General features: G+C 35.2%; 1 protein-coding gene across 1 annotated transcript in view; it reads left to right on the top strand.

Moving 5' to 3' along the window:
- Positions 1 to 5,469: 5,469 nt before the first annotated feature.
- LOC144443319 (conserved oligomeric Golgi complex subunit 1-like) overlaps positions 5,470 to 20,239 on the top strand; it is a 138,650-nt gene continuing 123,880 nt past the window's right edge. Inside the window, exons 1-20 of the mRNA XM_078132771.1 lie at positions 5,470 to 5,491; positions 5,802 to 5,886; positions 6,604 to 6,648; positions 7,093 to 7,159; positions 7,634 to 7,737; positions 8,254 to 8,320; positions 8,801 to 8,986; positions 10,118 to 10,159; positions 10,481 to 10,567; positions 11,156 to 11,192; positions 11,462 to 11,563; positions 12,348 to 12,408; positions 12,910 to 12,983; positions 13,500 to 13,687; positions 16,288 to 16,350; positions 17,441 to 17,545; positions 18,101 to 18,339; positions 18,610 to 18,786; positions 19,329 to 19,538; positions 20,000 to 20,048. Of these exons, the coding sequence (XP_077988897.1) occupies positions 5,470 to 5,491; positions 5,802 to 5,886; positions 6,604 to 6,648; positions 7,093 to 7,159; positions 7,634 to 7,737; positions 8,254 to 8,320; positions 8,801 to 8,986; positions 10,118 to 10,159; positions 10,481 to 10,567; positions 11,156 to 11,192; positions 11,462 to 11,563; positions 12,348 to 12,408; positions 12,910 to 12,983; positions 13,500 to 13,687; positions 16,288 to 16,350; positions 17,441 to 17,545; positions 18,101 to 18,339; positions 18,610 to 18,786; positions 19,329 to 19,538; positions 20,000 to 20,048 (2,010 nt within the window). The remainder of the gene's footprint in view (positions 5,492 to 5,801; positions 5,887 to 6,603; positions 6,649 to 7,092; positions 7,160 to 7,633; positions 7,738 to 8,253; positions 8,321 to 8,800; positions 8,987 to 10,117; positions 10,160 to 10,480; positions 10,568 to 11,155; positions 11,193 to 11,461; positions 11,564 to 12,347; positions 12,409 to 12,909; positions 12,984 to 13,499; positions 13,688 to 16,287; positions 16,351 to 17,440; positions 17,546 to 18,100; positions 18,340 to 18,609; positions 18,787 to 19,328; positions 19,539 to 19,999; positions 20,049 to 20,239) is intronic.

Genomic DNA, 20,239 nt, shown 5'->3' with positions numbered 1-20,239 from the left:
TAGGTACTTGTGTCCCTTGTGAAATAAGAGGGAAACATGCAAGAAATACGGAGTATTAATGAGAAAACAGGTCAAGGAGCAGACAGAAGAATGTACCTCCACAAAGCCAACACTTCAGACTGATTATTATATTTCACAGAACCGTAGGAAAAACATATTAATCAATTCATTAGGGGATATATATATTTTTTTCTTTAGTAACTTTACCCCCTCTGTGCAGAACAACAAATGAGCCGGAACAAAAGTGATTTCAGTTACACTTTTTCAAATAATGAAACCTTGCCTGTAAGAGGCCTTCAATGGTATTGATTTCTGGTTTGTCGTCATTTACTCTAGATTGAGAAATATGGCACGCAAGGTGTTTGACCAACTGGTACACAAAAATCATTTGACCTTCTCCATTATGAGCAAACGATTACAGGAATCAATATGATACAAAAAAAGCTTGGTATGCATAAATCTGGACAATCTTATTGATTTGGATAATTCGTATGTCCTAATTAGGTAACGTTTAAGGAAAAAAAAGAAGAATAGATCAGAAAAGAATGCTTTTTATGGATGAAATGTCGTGCGTACATGTATGTACATATTGACGTAAAAAAAAAAATGTTGGTGTACTGCCAAACAGGTAAACAAGATAAGACTTTGACAACAATACTACTACAAACAATGTAAAACTGATAAGCCAGTTTTGGGCTGTGTTCAGATTGTGAAATGTGCTACCTGTCTTAGATCCGACTTAAATCACGACATAAATTAAAAGAATGATCAATTGCTAAGAGTTATCAACTTAGATTTTTATGATGTACCTTAGTAGCTAACCTCTCCTTGTAAAGATAGAAAGTATCATTGCCTTGCAAAGAAGTATTGCCCCTGACTCAGACCACTAAATAGTGGTCTGAGTCCCTGACTATCAACTGTGACCAGTGTGCCCTCTAAGCCAATTTGACGTGCCACTGACGCACACAACTTCTAGTGACGTACCAAAATTTGGTGTTCCTCTATCTCTTACTATGTGGTGACTCACAGCAAATGCTAGTCTCTCATTTTGACTCGCAACAAAATTTGGCTATCACTAGAGGGCACACTGACTGGGACCCAAGTCGGCCCAAATGCATTCACACTCAAATCAAAGCCAACTTAAAACATATTTTCGAGTTAAACCCCTTACATAATACCTAGCCTGAGTCTGGACTGACATAAAGTTATATTGTAATGCAAGATATTAGATACGACTTGGCAAAGTTGACTTGGCAGTAATGTGAACTGTCTAACTCCTAATTATTGTGATGTGGTGAAACTTGGTGAACAATTTCGAACAGAGCATTGAATTTGCTTTGAAATATCAGACTATATATTTGACATTCTGTTTAGTTAACTTACTTTAATAAGAAGTGTAAATGTGTTCAGTCACTATTGGCTAATACCCTAACCAAGAGTGTACTTCTGCCAAGAGAAGGAATGTTTCTCATAAATCAAAATAACACCTGTGACACTTGTATATTTTGCTATGCTGTTCTACTTGAAATTTTAGAGGAAAATATATGTTCGAGTCTTTCTTTGGTGAGTTTGGCATGCAGACCAATCTACTCTGTACTTGTAAACAGACATACGTATATATATCCATACTTGTATTACGTGGACTAATAATTCATCTAGTTTTTAGACAACCCCTGTTAAAAGTTGACTATATCAGGAAAATCAGTTCTATCCTAGAAAAGCTGTGATAAAATTTTTGTATTTAAAGTTTAGTTGGTCAAATTAAACGAAAGAAAATTAATTGTGACACCTCTGAAATATATAGTAACCAGCTACTAATCTATTACACGCTGTCTCTGTGGCTTTGAATCTGACAATATCCTTCAACATTTCATATTCATAGCCACAGATACATCGTTACACGTAGCTCTTGCTAATTAAGACTACCTGACAGCATGAAATAGACACCACCTGCTAGCGTGTGATTGTTTCTGTACAAAACTAAAATCATGACCTTCTGTAGAAACGATCTTTTAAAAAATCAATTTGAAACAATTGAAAATATTGACTCGTATGACATGGTATCCAGGTCAAATCCTATTCACTTTGATTAAAAATGTATGCACGTCTACTTACTACGTGTTCCACTCAATAGAGAAGAAGGGAAACATGAACTGTATACGCCAAGATACATGTACCATAAAAATATTCATTTCACCAATTGAACAAAAAATGTCCATCAATAATCAAAACAAGAAAAATCATTTTTGCATTGATAGAATAATGTAATTTTCACCTTATGCCTTCAATCCATGCTGCTCTATTCTATACAATGTAAAATATACTTCAGAATTAGCATGTCTCATGGTTTACAGGCACACAGTTTTAAAGTTAGAGCAGATTTGTGAAGTCTGCTATGACAACAAAAGAGAAGGGAAAAAAGTATACTGTAAAATATGTGAAAATCAAAATGCTTGAAAGGTCAAACTAATGTAGGAGGGTTCTGTTGAGATAACACTCCATTACATTGATACATTCCATCATGAAATCACACTTTTTTTTTACGTTTGTAGTTTAGAATGTATTTAGAGTGCATAAACTTTTCAGAAACTTAATTTATCCAACTATACTCACATTGCAGCTGTTACAAATCTTCTAAATTCTCCAAGAAAAATCAAGGAAGATTATGAAAAGTCAGTCCAGTGGCTAACTACCGGTACTTGTAAATTTTGTGCTGATAAACACTGCTTAGATTGCCAAGTACTTAAAAGCAAGTGTCGGTTAAAAGCAATTAGACAAGTTGCAGCATGTCTATGATCAAACATCACAAACTAATTTATAGCGTATTATTCCCGTTCTAGTTTTTTTTTAAAAGTATTTACAACTTTACTGATTTTCCTCCACACACATAACACACTTTTATAGTTCTTAATTTTCCTAGTTCCTAGTTCTTAGTAATTTGGAAGGTTTGAAGCATTGGCTATGAAGCAAAATTCATAAAGGCTAGTTTGTGAAACAGTTATCCCTGTGGTACAAGCAAGTCTTTTGTATATTGAGTGGTGCATGCTACGGTACTACACACAGACACTCCCCTGGGGTATTAATTGAAAAGGGGAAAGGTGATATTTTCATGGCAACACAGATCTTGCCTCATAATAATACTAACTGAACTTAAAACACGTAACTGTCACAGTTCATGATGCCATTGTTGGCTATCAACCATTCAAAATTCCCTCCTAATTTTACTATTGGTCGCCTGGGGTGCTTCGGTAAACATGTTTCAAAGGTCAAACTCCTGTTGCTGTTATGTGTTAGAAAGGTATAGGACAGCTACAATCAAACACTAACCGTTAGTTTCTTACACCAGACAGCTGCAGATATCGGTATATTTTGAGAATGAAGCTTGTCTGAGAGTTGACAGTTGTGACTGTATCTTTGTTGGTAGTTTGTATTCACAAATCAAGGTACCAGGCTGAACAAGAGAACAAGGCGGGATTTGACACAATGAAACTAGTCAAGGGAGTGAAGTAATTATTAGAGTGTTTCAGATACATTGACATTGCTGTGGTGATAACCTCACACTACATGTATGTGAAGCACAGTTGAACTGAAAAGGGTAATAAACAAACAAATACAAGCATTATCAAAACTTATACTTGTCAACTTGGCAAATTTATCAGCTTCACAAGTTTTTCAGACACCTTTTCTTGACTAGCTTCTATCTGTATATTGAGCTACATTTGTGGTTCTTCTAAATAGGGAGAATACGTTGAATTATGTATGAATACCCACTTGAAACAAGAAAGGCAGACAGGGATTTACAAAAACGTTATTGTTGAGTTGAATCCATGGAGGTGAAGCCATTCAAAAACAACAAAGTCTGGAAGGGCAGAACACTGAATACTGTAGAGTATTGCCGTTGGCAAAATTGTTAAACATTTGAAAATAAAAAAAATAGCCAAGCCACCTCAGCGCAGATGAATAGTTGGGCGTTAGGGATCAGTTTCAAACACAGTTTAAGACAAGTTGTCTTTGTTGGTGAAGACACCATCAAATTTGAAATGCAAGTATTATTTGTACAAAGCTATTAGTTTTAAATGCAAATATTTTGATCACATGAACGTTATCCCAGTGTTCTCCTGCAAATGTGAGAGAAAACCTTCATGGAAAGGGCCAATTTTTGACTTTCTTCTCTCTCCTATTTTTCATCACAAAATGTACTGGTAATCAGATCTCTCAAATCATGCCAGGTAACTCATTGTGTTCAATGTCTTTCAATTGATTTCAAACAATTTGATTACTTCTGCAAATATTTATGCAAGAATTTCATCTATGAAGGTGCAATAAATCTAAATTTTGTGCAATAAAAGAAGCAGAATCTTACACAATTTACAGACACCAACTTCTCACGATCTAAATCTTGCTAGCGCTGGTAGTTTTGAGCCCCACCCCATCCCCACCCCTGTAAATTTTCTGTCAAATTTGTTCAGATTGAGAACACATTGCACAAACAAGGTAAATCTTTTTTTTTCAAACTTTGAAAATGTAACAAATATATCAGAGCAAGGGCGTACACATCTATTACCATATTTTTGGACTAAATTGATTTGATAAAGTTTGATGTATACCTGGAGTACAGGCTAGGGTATGAATTTTTGATTACATTTGTTGTAACTTTGAATCAAATTGACATGTAACAAATTATTCTTGGTGAGCTGAGGTGGTATAATGCACAGAACTATGAAATAGTGAAGAATTAGATTATCAACCCTATTTTGTTTACAGTATAATATGTTATAACACCTTCAAGGCTTCATATTCAGTGAGTTCAACTTCAAGTCGTTAGCTGCAATAATTTTACTAGCGTTTGCTGTGATTTTTCTGCTGTTTTGTCGTTCCAATATTTAACTTGAAGCAAACTCCATTTAAACATCGGAACAAAAAAAGCACACAAAAACGAAAAAAAACTTAAAATCACAGCAAACCCTACAATACATTTATTGCAGCTCACGTCAAGTCAGTCGTTTCTTGACTGAAGACTTTGAAAACAAAATTCAGAAATGGATCCAGAAAATCGCCCCCCGATCTATCTGTAAGATGTTGCAATACCATGTTCGATCTATTATACAGTTTTGTATCAACAACCGTTACCCTACCTGTTATTTTACACGACAGCAATAATAATTAGACGGCTTCCGAGAGCAATATGATGCGAACTATCCATTCAACGTTACCTGACCGTAGTGACCGCCATTCATTTGAACGAAACAATATGTGAACTGTTCGAGACGAAAACTATGTATTCACCATTTCGATAAACTATCAGACATTTTTTTATAATAAAAATTAATTTTGATGAATTTTACAATAATACTGAATACATTAAGTTTAAAAATATCTTAAATAATTATAAAAAGTTCAAAATAAATATATTTCTCAAAAAAAATGTATGTTCGAGGTTAAATGTTTTCCCACAACCCATCTGGTAAAATGGCGGAGCTCAAGCTGTCTGGTACGTCAACATTTTTACAATTCTCCTGTTTTTTACAAGATGCAAGACATTATTTGGATGTTTATGACGCGAGAGCAGTCTTAAACAAATAGAGACTTCTGAAAAATGTTGTTTTTGCAAATGCAAGAAAAAGAATTTAAAATACAGGAGATATTGGGCGTCCGAACTGACCCGGCCCACTTGTCTGCATGTAAACACATGCCACGTTGGAAATGTTGGAGGCGATATTTACAACACCTTTACAACGTTTACAGCTATTTCTGTTGTACAGCTGGTGTCTAAATTAATTCCTTTTGTTTCTGTTTCATAGCCAACGATTTGTTAAATCTCGACACCAATGGCTTATTTGAGAAACATGACATTGAAGAGATCAGAAAGGTTGAAAAGGACACCAGGTAATAACATCATCCATCAATGAATCATTGTATAACTCATAGTCTATGGTTCATGTACAATGTAATGGTCAGGCAATACTCAGCTGATTGTTACTGAATACAACTATTCGCTGTATTACGAATAAATAATGAAGTAAAGGAAGGACATTTAGTTTTATGCAGTATTCTTCCAAAGCTAGCTCATGATGAAAAACTTAAGCTTCAAGAAAATTGATGCACATGACAATTGATATTGACAAGATGTTACATGTTTAGGTTTTTCATGTATGTCCAATATTCTTCATACTGCTCAGAAGTTTAGTAACACCCAAATTCCACTTTAATTAAAACTCAGGTGTAGAACAGTGAATATTCACTGTCAGTGATATAAATCAGGTTTAAGGGAGGGATCTAACACTATCCCAATTTGTCCTTATCTTCTTGTTGATAATGACAACACAATGCACCAGACACTATGTGTAAGTTAGAGTACCTTATAGTAACTGGCCATCCACATTCCCTTACAGAAATGTAAAAGGGACTGTGGGCCATCTTCTATATACGCAGGTCACCTTATAAACGTCTAGTGAAAATTGATACATTTACCATTATTGTTATCTTTCACTTTAGCTGGGTACAAAGTTTCAAACAGATTGTTGGGAGTGACTTGTGAGTATCGGTGATTGTTTCACACAAAAATTAGTTTTCTGATAGTGATACTTGTATTCTCACTGCTAGGTTCCAGATTGAAAAGAAGAAAGAGGATCTCAGACTGATGGTTGGGTAAGTATTCACCAAGAAATGAACGTAGTAAAATTACAAACTGTATTAATGTGTAAGTAATAGATGCTATGTGTAGTGCCACATCTGTCAGTCAGCACCCACAGTTAAGAGAAGACAAGTTAGAGTGGAACGATGCAACATATCGTACAGTGTAGAGAAAAATGTGCCTGGGGATATGCAAACTTGTGAATATTCACAGTGTAATATGTAGTTCATTTCTCTCAACAGTGTACTATCTAATTAATAATAATAATGAAAATTCAATTTCTTACAAAAGCACACTACACTTTGCCTCAGTGCTCTTTACAATACTCAAAAATGAAGAAAAATGAAGTTGATATTTAGCTTTAGAATAATTTCATACTGAAAACTGAGTTAAATATAATATATTATCATCATACTTGTAAGCACATTTTTTATGGCTATTTTAATTTTCTTTTGCAGAGAACGATACAGAGATCTTATTGAAGCAGCTGATACTATTTCAGATATGAGAAAATGTGCTGAAAATGTAAGTGCCCCAAAAAGTTTTTTACGTCCTAGAATTACTCAATGAGTATCAAATGATACTGTATTTGAAAAACAAGATATCCAAAGTCCACTGAAACAGAGGAAACGATTGTCTTGTTTACCTATGCTCTTAATATGAAATATCACACAAAATATCACTAAAAATTGATTCCATATTATAACCAATATAACCTTGTACACTTTAAAGCCTGTTTTGGAGTATGATCAGAATGTAGAGCTCTGTGAAAAATAGTTATCGAGCAGAGTTATATAAAAAGTTGGTTCAGAACAAAAAGATCTTATCTCAACATTATGGCTCTGCTAAAAATAACGCTAATGTGAGAACCTGGGATTGAATCCCAGGCAGTGTAAGGTACAATTTTAGTGGAAGTAAATTAGAAATATTCAAGAAGTCTTCAATAAATGTGTATGATGTTCAGCCTCACCTCAGTAAACTGTTCTTTTGTATCCACAGATTGTATCTGCTGTACAAGGAATGCAGGAATATTGTACTGATCTACAGAAGACTCACATGACAAAGGGTTCAAGTGGAGACAGATCAAGACTCGCTAAGCAAAGGTAATAGTCTGAATGAGTGGGTTTTGAAACTATACAGTTTGGTGTATAAAAATCATAAAATCATCTTAGTGACATATTATAGAAACAGTGCTCATTGGTCTCTCTGTTCCCATAATGTAACAATTGCCGTCACACAACTGGAAACTAGTATGAGATATGATCATAGTAATTTTGCTGGGGTTCCCAGAAGAATTATGGTACAGTATATGAAAAATTATGCTAGTTTTACCAGATTTCCTCCTTCCTGTTACCTAGGCTACAAACCTTAGCAGAAACACTAGTGACTGAAATTATCAACTTCATGATACAGCTTTTAGTGTATGTTAGATTCTTTTCATCACTGCCCTCAAATCTTGTTTACTTTAAAGCATGCATATAGGTTTAGAATCTTTCTGATTGATACTCTACAACCTGTTCAGTACCTAAAGGAGATTTCACCAACTTGAACCAAAGTACATGTCCCTATTATGATTGTTAAGAAATTGATGTTATCTATCGTGTTGCTTTTACATTCAGGAAAATACCTACTGGTTTCTATGGTATTGCATCTCAAATCAAACTACTGGTTGACATGCCAGAAAAGGTAAGGGTAAAGCAATGGTCACTTCAACCCATCTGTCACTCTCACTTTCTATTCCCCGCTACCTTTTAATCTTTTGTTTTTGACGTGCTGGAATCGACTAATTCTCGTCTATCAGCTGACTAAATAATGTTATGACAAGACACCCTAGTTGTGTGCACAATACTCAGTAATTGATGATATAGGTAATCTCAAAGTGTTATGCTGTGTGTTTTTATAGGTGAATGAACTCAAAACTGATGACTAAGTTGAGGCATGGAGTTCGAACTACAACATCCTGAACCTACATGGTTCATATGACATCAAGCAGTAAAGTAATCAGTAAATGTTCTACTTTGGGGTCATTCACTAAGAATTTGCCTTCAATAGACTACATGGACTTGAGCACACATTGCTTTTGTACAAAGTGTGAATAATATCTCGTGTTCTGTTTTCAAATAAATTTTGACCTGCAGCTACCATGCCATCTGTTTTCTATTGTAGATATGGAGTGCTATTGAAGATGGCACACTGTTACGAGCCACTCAGTTCTTCCTCTTATCTCGTCATATTGTTAGTAGTCTACAGTTAGATGCTAACACTCAGAAGTCTGCACAAATATTGTCCTGGTTTCCTATCTTGTCCAGACAATGGGCTGCAATCAGTCACTTCAAAACAGCTATTTTACAGGTGAGATTGTTATGTTTATCAGTAAATAATTTTTGTGTATCATGAACAAAAAGAGGAACAACTGAATTTAATTTTGGATATTAAAAGAAAAAAAAGAAAGTTATATACAGAAAAGGAGTTGGATAAATGTAAAACAGTGGTTTAGAAAATGGAGTGAGGTGGATTTTTTGAACAAAAATCACAGTTCAACTGTTAATGGTGATGAGATATGAATATGAAATGAAGTGAATATGAAGTGATATCAGTATCACTTGTGCTATAAATTGAATAGTTATTAACCAATCAACACACATGAAAAATGTCCTTGATGTACCTTGAGTCAATTTCCTAGAAAATAGCTGTGCAATCCCTCATAATGATTCATCAACTGATCAAGAATATACATTTTATTGCAAAAAATAACTCGGCATTTGAATTGTAGACTAACAAAACTAAATGCACAACATTTGATAATGTATGTCATTTGTTAGGAGAAAAATAAGGTGAAAATAGTACATAGTCTAAGACAAGGGAAAAAAAACATGGTACATTATTACAAGATCATACATGACAGGCATTTTGTCAACTAAGACTAGTGGATTTCAATTGCAACTAGTCCTGGCCTTGTATGGTTTAACAAGAATTTTACCAGAATAGTTAACCCACTTCTAAGATAAGCAATACTGGTACTGGACAGAAATTAAGGCAGAAAGAATGACACATATAAACTTTGAAGTGGTGTAAATCAAAATCATTGATTAGAGAATGTTCATGGACTCTGGGTTCATACATAGTAATGAAAATATCTACTCAAAAAATTTCATGGAAGCGAATGTCTTCTGAGACATGTGACAGTATCCCATTGTAGTACACCCCTTACGATGCTGACGAGATGACAGTGAAAATTTGGGATTCACTTCCAAGAAATTGTTTTAACTTTGAGCAATGTGATTGAAATCCAATGTATATGTCAGCTAATCGTTCATTGTTATTTTACCTCAGTATTTTTGCTTGAATTGACCTTCGTGATACATGTTTACTTTTTCGCCTTGATGGCCACCTCCTCTCATCTCTTTGAGTAGAAATTTTCATTACTAAAAATCATTAATGTTGGCTAGTGATAACTCCTATATCCTGACTTCAATGTTTCAGAGCTGTAGATCTGTTCTGAAAGATTCCAAGATGTCAGAGAAGGTAAGACTACATACCTGTCTTTTTTCTGTCATCAACTTTTGTGATTTGCTTTCATAATACATGAAGTATGTGTAAAGCATGCACATTATTATGTGTTCGGTATGTTTCATGTATGTCACTGCCATTGAACAACAACACTGAATGAGGATCAAATTTCAACTTGGTGGCTCTTGGCAATCGTGGGTAACTTAAGTGGTGTAAAATCATGAAATTTCTTTTTCGTAACCCAAAGTTTATAAAAATATCTTCCAATTTAATCATTGAAAAAACAGACAGTAAGACATTTTATTTAAGTTTCATACACGTTGTATATTTTTGCAGGCCACAGCAGAAGCTTTATGCTCTATCCTATTGTTAGAAGATAGTTCTCCCAGGCAAGTCTTCACTGAATTCCTGTTGGCAAGAAAGGTAAACAAACTTAAGACAACTTCTATCTCAGTTAATTTCATAAATTCAGAACTTAGTAAATTGTTATTTTTGCAATAAATATCAGTAGATCACCAGACAATTTTCCTAAATTTGATTCAATCGTTATGATTCATATGAATGAGTGGGTTGTTGTTGGCTGAATGGTTAAACCACTTTCGTATTATCACTGTGGTTGGGGTTCAATTGAATTTGAAACATTGTTTAATAGTGAGAAGAGCGTCATTTAGTTAGACAGGTTTTCCTGGTCATTCCATTTTCCTCCTGCACTAACACTGAACTCACAAGGGTCAACCCACCCTCATTGGGCTTCTTTGGTCAATCCTGTTTTTCCCAACTTGAAGTTTTTTGTGTACAATCAAATATCCCCTGTAGAAAGAAGGTTAACTTATAACTATCTAGTATAAATGAAGATTATTACAAGTATAACTGAAACCAAATGATTTAGAAATAGAACACCTGTAGTAATTATTTTGAGCAAAACTCTTTTCTTTCATGACATATACTGCAAAAGTGCTCTTTTCAGTCTGTTTACTCCTAATGATTATTTTGTTTTGATCTGATTTTCAGAGCGCTGTCCAACAGTTTTTCCATCCCTATCACACAGGTAAATTGAATGATAATATATACTGTTATTTATCTTCCCTGTCACATATCAATACACATATCTTTTAAAATGGTAGAAAACATTAATTATTGTGCCTTTTTTAAGTGTACTCGGAAACAGACTGTGAACTCTTTATTATTTATTTTCTATCAGCAGAGCTACAGTTACTATTTGGTTGGTTTGATATCATGTGATAGTCTAGAAGCCAGGGCAGAGTTGCAAAGTGTTGAATGACTTAACAAACTGTCATTTTGATGTTATTATTATAGGTAGCAGTATTAAATCCCAAGTGAGTGGTGTTATTGAGTTGATTTGTACAACAATCCAGCAAATCTATGCTGTGTTCTACTACAGTGGTGACGGCACAGCAGGTAAGTGTCCAGTCGAGTGGGGTAAGGATAGATGGTGGGAAGTTTGATAGTCTGTGTGGCTTTGTAAGGATGGGATGACAGTGTTTTACTACAGTGGTGACGGCACAGCAGGTAAGTGTCCAGTCGAGTGGGGTAAGGGTAGATGGTGGGAAGTTTGATAGTCTGTGTGGCTTTGTTAGGATGGGATGACAGTGTTCTACTACAGTGGTGATGGCACAGCAGGTAAGCACCTAGTCCAAGACAAATCTGACTTGAGTATGGAGGGAGGTATATTTTGTCAGTATAACTCCATTCTCAGCCGTGGATCTAAATGCCATAAACTGTGGATGAACACAAATCCTGTGCCAGATTTTCTCTTTGAAATATATGTTGACTAAGTTGTCAATAAAACAACTTTTTCAAACTGCGTGCCTAGACTGTGGAATCCTTTACCACTGGATATACAACAATCATCAAATCTGAACACTTTCAAGAGCAAACTTACGGACACATATGTTCAAACAAACATTTTATGTGGATTGACCCTTATTGGTGTCATTGAACAGTACTTTGGTTCTGGAGTCTGACGCATTATAAATTATTGTTTATTAGATTAGATTAGATTAGATTAGATTAGATTAGATTAGATTAGATTAGATCAAAGTATAGAACTTTATTTTAAGAATGGATTTGATATGTTTTTCCTTTTTCGTGTATCCAATGCATTATAAGTTGTTACTGCAGATAAAATATTGAATTGCACAGATTAACAAATCTAATGTTTCTTCCTGTTCTCTGTATCCAGAGCATTGTAATTTGTTACTGCAGATAATTCAAGAAGTTACAAAGGATTCAAAAACAGGCAAGTAGACAAAATCATATGATTGATATTGTTCACAAATGTACATTTATGATTTTGTAGAGAATATTAACAAAAGCAAGGCTGATTTTGTCATAGCTGTTTTCTGTATACTTAGGGGACCTTTATAGAAAAGTCATTTTCACCAAGTCTGCATTGCAGCACTTTGCTGAACGGGAGTTATTAAAAGTCATAAATCTGGCTTACAAGAGGCCTGCTGTATATTGGAGTGAGGAATTGTGGGAAATAAATAATGTTAGGAATAGGGAACTTGCAATCCAGACTGAGCATGCTCAGACGCAAAAGACTATGGGATTATCTGAGGTTATCGTATTACCTAATCTGGAGCTAGAGGTATGATTCTGCTGTGTCTAAAGCACTCTAGCACTAAAAGTTGGTGGCGCAATTTTATGAATGGGACAAAAAGTTGTTTATAAACTATCATGATACTTCCAATTTGATCTGATTGATAGTGAATGTACATGTGTTTTTCTTGTCACATAGGTAGCAATACTGGAACCATTCTGTCCAAGAATATAGGATCAGGAACATTTGCTAAATATCTACCATCTTCTGTGACAGGTAAAGACAAGAGATTTTTCCCAACTTGTAGTTTCTGTGTACAAACAAATACCCTCCTGGTAGAGGATTAATCCTTGTATAGTTGGTACATCTTTGTAACACAGAATGACTGGCACTTGGCGGGGCATGTGGAACAATTTCCCTGCTTTACTTAGATTAGCCCCAAAGTGGGATGTGAATGCCATGTTTTGATTCTCAGATTGACTGTTTGTAGTTATTAGTTAAATAATCCTTCACCACATAAACTTGTACGACAAAACTTCCATTTTATGGAGTGAAAATTATATGAACGAGGCGTAACTCTGGTTTGATCTAAATACTTGGAATAACGTTCATTGATGCACAACCAAAGTATGTTATTTCATATCCGTGATTTGGCAACTTGACATATATCTTCCTCAGGACAAACTGATAATGATAAATAATCTAAAGTTAATAAATCTAAATGTCTTTTTGTCATGAAAAGTCAAATCAAAATGTATGATTATCTGGTCATTCTCTTCTCCACTTTTTAAGAGTTTCGTCCTGTTCTGATGACCCTAGCCAGCCCGATTTCAGCTGAATATCTACAAAAGAGTTGCCAGGAATGGATAGACACTTGTATTCGTGACATCAACATTGGTGTCGGTAAATTGTTTTCTTACGTCACAACCATCAAGGGACTCACAGGTATCAGAGACACTTTATGGGAGCTTCTTTGTCAGGTAATTTTACATTGTTATTTCACATAAAAAACAATCAACGGAATCATTGGCATCAGAAATGCATTATGGCAAGCAGCTTCTGTGCCAGGAAATCTGAATTTGATATTTAACATCCAATCAAACAACTATCAAGGAGCTTACTGTCATCAGAGTCTATATACTAGGCATTGTTGTGCCAGGTAATCTGAATTTATCATTTCATGACCAATCAGTCCCAACCTTCACTGGATAAAGTTGTGTCAGAAGTGGGATATTTAGGCCTGGAAAATCTTACTTTGTTTGTAATTGGGGGATCAACAAGTCACAATGCTCAAAGGACGAGCCAACATCAGAAATGCAGTATAAATGCATCACTTCCAGGTTATCTGAATTTGTCAAAGAATTGATTTGATTCAGAAATGCATTAATGGAGCTCACATGCCAGGTAATCTGAATTTGTTACTTCATATCCAATAAGGCCCTGCTGTGACAGAATGAATGTACAACAGATATAACTCACTAGAACTAGTTTTCCAGTTAGTCTTGGTTTCTCTCTGTTCTTCCATTTAGTTCCAACTTTTACTTTATGGGGGCCATATTGACAACAGTTATTCGTGGTTCGAACTACTTTTCCAGTTTGACATCACGATTTGTTTGTGTTCATCCAGTGAATCACAAAGTTGTGGAAGCAACCATATTGTATTATGGGCAGATGACTTCTGTGCTCTGAATAAAGAGATGTGATCTAGTACTTTTAATAAACAAAAGGTCCATATTGAAAACATAGTTTGAGCTACTTTTCTAGGTGTTAGGATTTCTCAATGTTCTTCCAATGAATAACCTCAATAACTTGTCTGACTAGCACCACCGATGCATCATGGGATATGTTCACCAAAGACCTAAATTTTAATTGAGTGTTTTAGGTCATGACCCAATGATTGGGCTTTCAATATATATTCATGAGCTTGGCTACTTCACAAGATAATACAGCTTTTTCAATACTCATCCAGTGAACTATTTCAATGGTCTGACTTAGACTCGCACCACAGGTGCATCATGGGATATATTCCAGTCGGACCTCAATTTGATTGAGTTTTTGAGGTCATGACCAGATCCATATGATTTGTAACCAGGGTTTCGAATATATATATATATTGAGGAGTTCAGCTACTTTGCTAGATACTGTAGATTTCTCAAATGTCATCCAATGATTGAATGAGCAACCTTAGTGGTCTGACTAACACCACCGGTGCATCATGGGATATATTCCAGAGAGACTGAGATTTGATAGAGTTTTTGAACTCCTGACCTGATCAGTATGACTGTTAACCAGGGGTTCAAACATGTCAATGGTTTTAACAGCTAGTTTGCTAGGTAATGTCGATTTCTTGGAACTCGTCCAATAAACAACATCAGTGATCTAACTAGCACCAGACTGATGCATCGTGGGACGTGTAGACCTAGATTTGATTGAGGTTTGAGTTCATGACCCGATTATCATGCTCAAAAAGGATGCCATAACCTACATTCCAAGTGGAGATATTTGTAAATCTGTCATCTCTCAGACATGATAATTCTTCTCTGTTAACTCCAAAATAGCAGGTGTACACAAAGCCCGGAGCTTTTTCAGTAATTCGGAAATGTTATTTTGATAATCCAACTGTATGAAATGACAGCTGCACTACTGGTATTTTTTTTCATCCTTGCCAACAACATACAACAGAGCTAGGAAATTAGTCTTAAATTACGACACAGAGGGTTGTAAATCAAATAATGACGTGAAGTAGAGAAAAGGGGAAATTAAAATGAAATGATGTGACAACTGGAGGGTAAATGTAAACGTCATGGAATTCTATCAGACCCCACTCCAGGATTTGGTATGTCTGGTATTGTGTCAAAATGATAAAGTCGTCTATTACCATCCAATGTGACCGAGTTCAATTACGAGTCTTTTCTTCAACCTCATACTACCTTTGCCGCCACTATTGAATATATTGAATGTTGTAATGTAAGTGAATTTAGTCGGCACTCAAAAACTTAACACAGTGACTGAAACTAAGTGACTCAAGTTTTGTCAAAGGCAGTTAAAAAAAAGTTACAATCTACACATTAAAGTTTGTCAGCTTTTTCACTTAGTTCCCCACCAAAGTTATGGTACATTGAATGGAATCGTTTACCAGGGGTTCTCAAAGCTTAGTAACCAAAAATAGTAATTTCTACTACTGTCATGGATATTATGCTGTGACAAAACAAATCTATGTCAGCACTCGTCCATCAGTCCTTTACTTAAATTCAAATGTACTGTTTCTCAAAAACTCTTAACTTTGTTTACCAAGTTTTCATGTTTTGTGAAACCATTCGCCAATATTCCCTTCAGTAAGCCATGGAGCATATACTATGTAGGGCCTATGACTAGGCTTGGAAAATTGTAAAATATGGAAGTTCCAATTTTGAAAATGTATTTTGAATCATTTTAACAAGATTAATTATCATTAAAAATGAGTCACATTCCTGTCAACTGACTGAAGTAAAACATTTAGTGAAACATTGATGTGCTGTGTGTAAGATCTGCACTATGTGACCACATGTCTATCCACATTTTTACCAACTTACTGCTGCAGTTTTGGGACGAAGATGGCGATAGGAAATTTGTTGCCTGGAAACGGCCTCAAACAGAGAAAAAGGTCTAGTCTATCCTGCATGAATAGAAGTGATTGATGGAGTTGTCAAATATATTGGTGTCAAATATGTACAGTGGTTTATGGTTGACTGTAAAGTTAATTAGTGAAAATAGATTGGTGAAGAATTGCATGGCACGAATAATTGATAAACTAGGGCATTGATGTTTGCATGGGACATGTTATGTGAAAGGGTCACTCACCATCACTCAGATATCTGTCTGAAATGTTTACTAATATGTACACAAATGCAAATATGTCAATATTAAAACTTCAAATAAGTGTTTAATACATGTATCATTATCAATTTGATAATGTGAGACATCAAGTACTTCTTTGTCAAACAACATAATGCATGCATCAACTAAATTTAATTCAATATTTACGTTCCCCTATTTAAAAAAAGGCTTGCACAGTAATGACATGCCACCTCTGTCACACTTTTAACCCAGAGATAAGGTCTGTAGTAAAAGTGTAGTCTTGACAGTTATCGGTGATATAAAATGGTGGTTGTTTTGTGATATATTAGGTAAAGTAAAACTTGTGTATAGTGTTACTACATACATTCTAAATTGCTTATTACCATTTTTTTATGAGAGCTAGATTAAATCAAAATGTAGAATTTATGCCTACTTGCCACCACACAAATTTACATAGTGTTATATATTGTGCATGGTATTCTACTTTTTCTGGTGCATTTCAGTGTGTACTACAATAAATACAGGAAATTGTCCCACTTAATGTTCCATCTGTGTTACACATTTCTTAACTGGTTTTAGGAATACACAAGGTTTTAAATTCAACCTCATTGGGAGCAACTTTTTGTCATTTTATATTGAACTTGAATATTAAAGTAAGACTACCCCTATATGACTTCGTTGGTATATATTAGTGTTTTAGCTATGGGTGCAATCCATCTGAGCTCCTTGGTCACTTTACAAAATTATGCTAAATTGTAAGGGAAACTATGTAGGTTTTGCCTTCAATTCCCCCCTTCTGTTACCAGGGTTCCCCAACCATAGCAAAAACACTGCATTACATTATAAAGTAATTACTTTGTACTGACAACTGACATTCTTCTTACTTCTAACACCAGGATAAGTACGCTGTTACTTGGAAGACTGTGTGTACCAGTGTTCTCAACAAAACGTTGTCACCATGGGATGAATTCATCAGACCATTGTTTCTCACCAGAGCTCAGGTAAGAAACTATACATGTGTATATTTTTGAATTCGATGATATCATATGGATGTTGTTGTGAAAATGTTGTTAGGTTTATAACAAAGAGTTACATTTTAAACGCATAGTGTAGTGATGAATACACAATGATACTGGCATAAAAACATTCTTAAGCCCTTGTTACATGTTTGGCAATGTTGGCAATTCACTGACAAGTATTTTTGAACATTTGTTCATTGTCTTTGAAGTTTGATGAACTACTTTGACATGCTTGAACATTTGCAGTAATAGCTACTGTGGTACGAAAAGAGGGAACTTTAAAACTATGTGGAAGTAAGTTGACTGGAAACATAGCAATTATGCAGGGGGATAATCTGTTATTTTGAACTATGTTAAATGAATAGAGCTGACCAGCAAGAGTTTATCACACCTCAAATTAAATCCCCAGTCCATGTTGCCCCCTGATTTGAACACACTGGGGTGAATGGATGAGTGGGTGTAAAATCATGACTTTGTATGTATGTATGTATGTATGTATATTTCTCTAATAGTAAATTTCAATGTTTGTTTTCACAGACCATTATTCAGAGCCTACTTGACAATACCACTGATTGCAGTCAGCGTCTGATAAGTCAAGCTTTGCAGGACATAGACTCCTTGTCATCAGAATGTAATGTAGCTGCCTATATCTGGGCTGAAACTCCCAATGATGCACCCAATGCCTCTATATGGAGTACATCATTAGCTAACAGAACCCCAACGGAGGGAGGAGGCTTGTATATGAAATCTAGGGCTTTTACACCAAGAACACAAAGGTAATATAAGAGAGATGCTCATATGACAATGTGTAGGGGTATTGGTATTATACAGTTGATATATACAGAGACACTCTACGTTTTGACTTATACTTTGAGTACCGTAGAATCAGTACGATAGACACATATTGTCGTGACATAGGATGACCATGGTATAAATTCCATAGTTATTGTTTGAATGTGTTCAATATGGCTTGTGTTTGGTATGAACTATCGTAATATGAAGGAAACCAAGACACTCACAATGACTGTCACTTTATCTGTTTACAGTCTGAGCAATATGATGGACACCAAACTGAAATCATTATTGGAAGATGTCGCCTTCTACACCACAGTAGGAGAGAATAACAAACAAGCAGACACACCAGTAGGGCCGTTTGATAAGTACGCTGATTCCGATAATCTACTTATCTTCCTTCAGATGGCATGTTCCAAGTGTGTAGACAGGTAGGTATTTGACCTTTCACCTATGACCTTATCTTTGACCTAATGAAATCTGTAGACTGTAGGTAGTTTTGCAACTCTGTAGACTTTGCCAATGAAGGTCAAGTCCGAAAATAGAGCAGTGGTTGAGAAATGATAATCAAACCCAGCCACTTTACTTTCCTGTTTTCTTGTGTGTCACTCTTATTTTTATTTGAAAAACATGAATTGAGAATTAAGGGCCTTATTTGATGGTTTAGATCAAGAGAGGTATAATTCCTATTCTTTAACACAGGATTGATGTCCCCTTGCTCAGAGCCATTGATTCTAAACTAATTCTGCATTGTCACTTGAGGGCACTCTTCATTTCAAAGGTCTATCGTTGAACATAGCACCAAAGTTATGAAAGGCAGCACATCATTTTTGTACCATTACAAAGTTCAGATGAAATTCATTTCACCTGTAGAAGGTCTTCACAATGGAATTGTCTTATGGCCATAACCTTTGACCTAAAACACCTGTAAGTATGCAAATTACAATATCTTAATGTGTAAATTTGTCAACAGGTTATTACATTATATCAACAATCAACTCACTGAAGCTGAAACAGCTCTGGTAGGAATGGTTGACAACGATGGTAATCAGGACAAAATAGGGCTACTCAATAGAGCTCTACTTCTAGGAAGATTGTGTGCTGCATTCTGTGACCTGACCCCTAGCCTCCAGCAATGCATGCTGGGACCACAAGCCAAAGATATCAAGGCAGAACAGTCAAGGTAAAGTTTGTAGTTGTGGTTACAAGGGTTTTAAAGACCTCATTCAGATTTGGATTAAAATTTAGGTGTGAAAAACATGTCTGGCAGAGCTAAAAGAAAAGAATAATCCTATGTAATCCGTATGGCTTCACTGATAAGGTAACACTGTCTGATGTATGCAAGGACTTGGGATTGAAACCTTGGTCTTTAACTACTATTTTAGGGTTTGTTGTCTGCACAGTGTTGTCATATGAATACTTTTCTCGTTCAAAAAAGAGTTTAGAATTTTAGTTTGACACAGACTAATTGACTGAACCATGCAGTATTTTACTGCAAAATAGACCACATTTAAAGTGTGTATCAGTCTGTTCAGACAATTAGACCATAAGCTATACAGCGTTTTTTGAATGTGAGAATTTGATGAAGATAATCATGTGTATCATTGTATCATCATTCCAATGTATGTTTTCACCTTCTTACAGACTGTTTAGCAGAAGACCTGGTTCAATGAGACAAGCTAAAAGTAAAGCGGTGAGTATGGGTGGAAATATTTTGTCATAAACTTTAAGATTTGTAAAATATGACTCACACATCCAGTCTCCCAAATCAAACTTGATTAATCGCCACTATTATAAGTGTTTAAACAGGAATGCTTCAAGACTGTCAAGAAAAGAAATTTTTCAAATGATTTAATGTACTGTAGGTCACTGTGATTTATAGCA

The sequence above is a fragment of the Glandiceps talaboti genome, chromosome 12 (genome assembly GCF_964340395.1).
Source record: "Glandiceps talaboti chromosome 12, keGlaTala1.1, whole genome shotgun sequence".
NCBI classification, from domain to species: Eukaryota; Metazoa; Hemichordata; class Enteropneusta; family Spengelidae; genus Glandiceps; species Glandiceps talaboti.
This window is presented reverse-complemented; position numbering and strand designations above follow the sequence as displayed.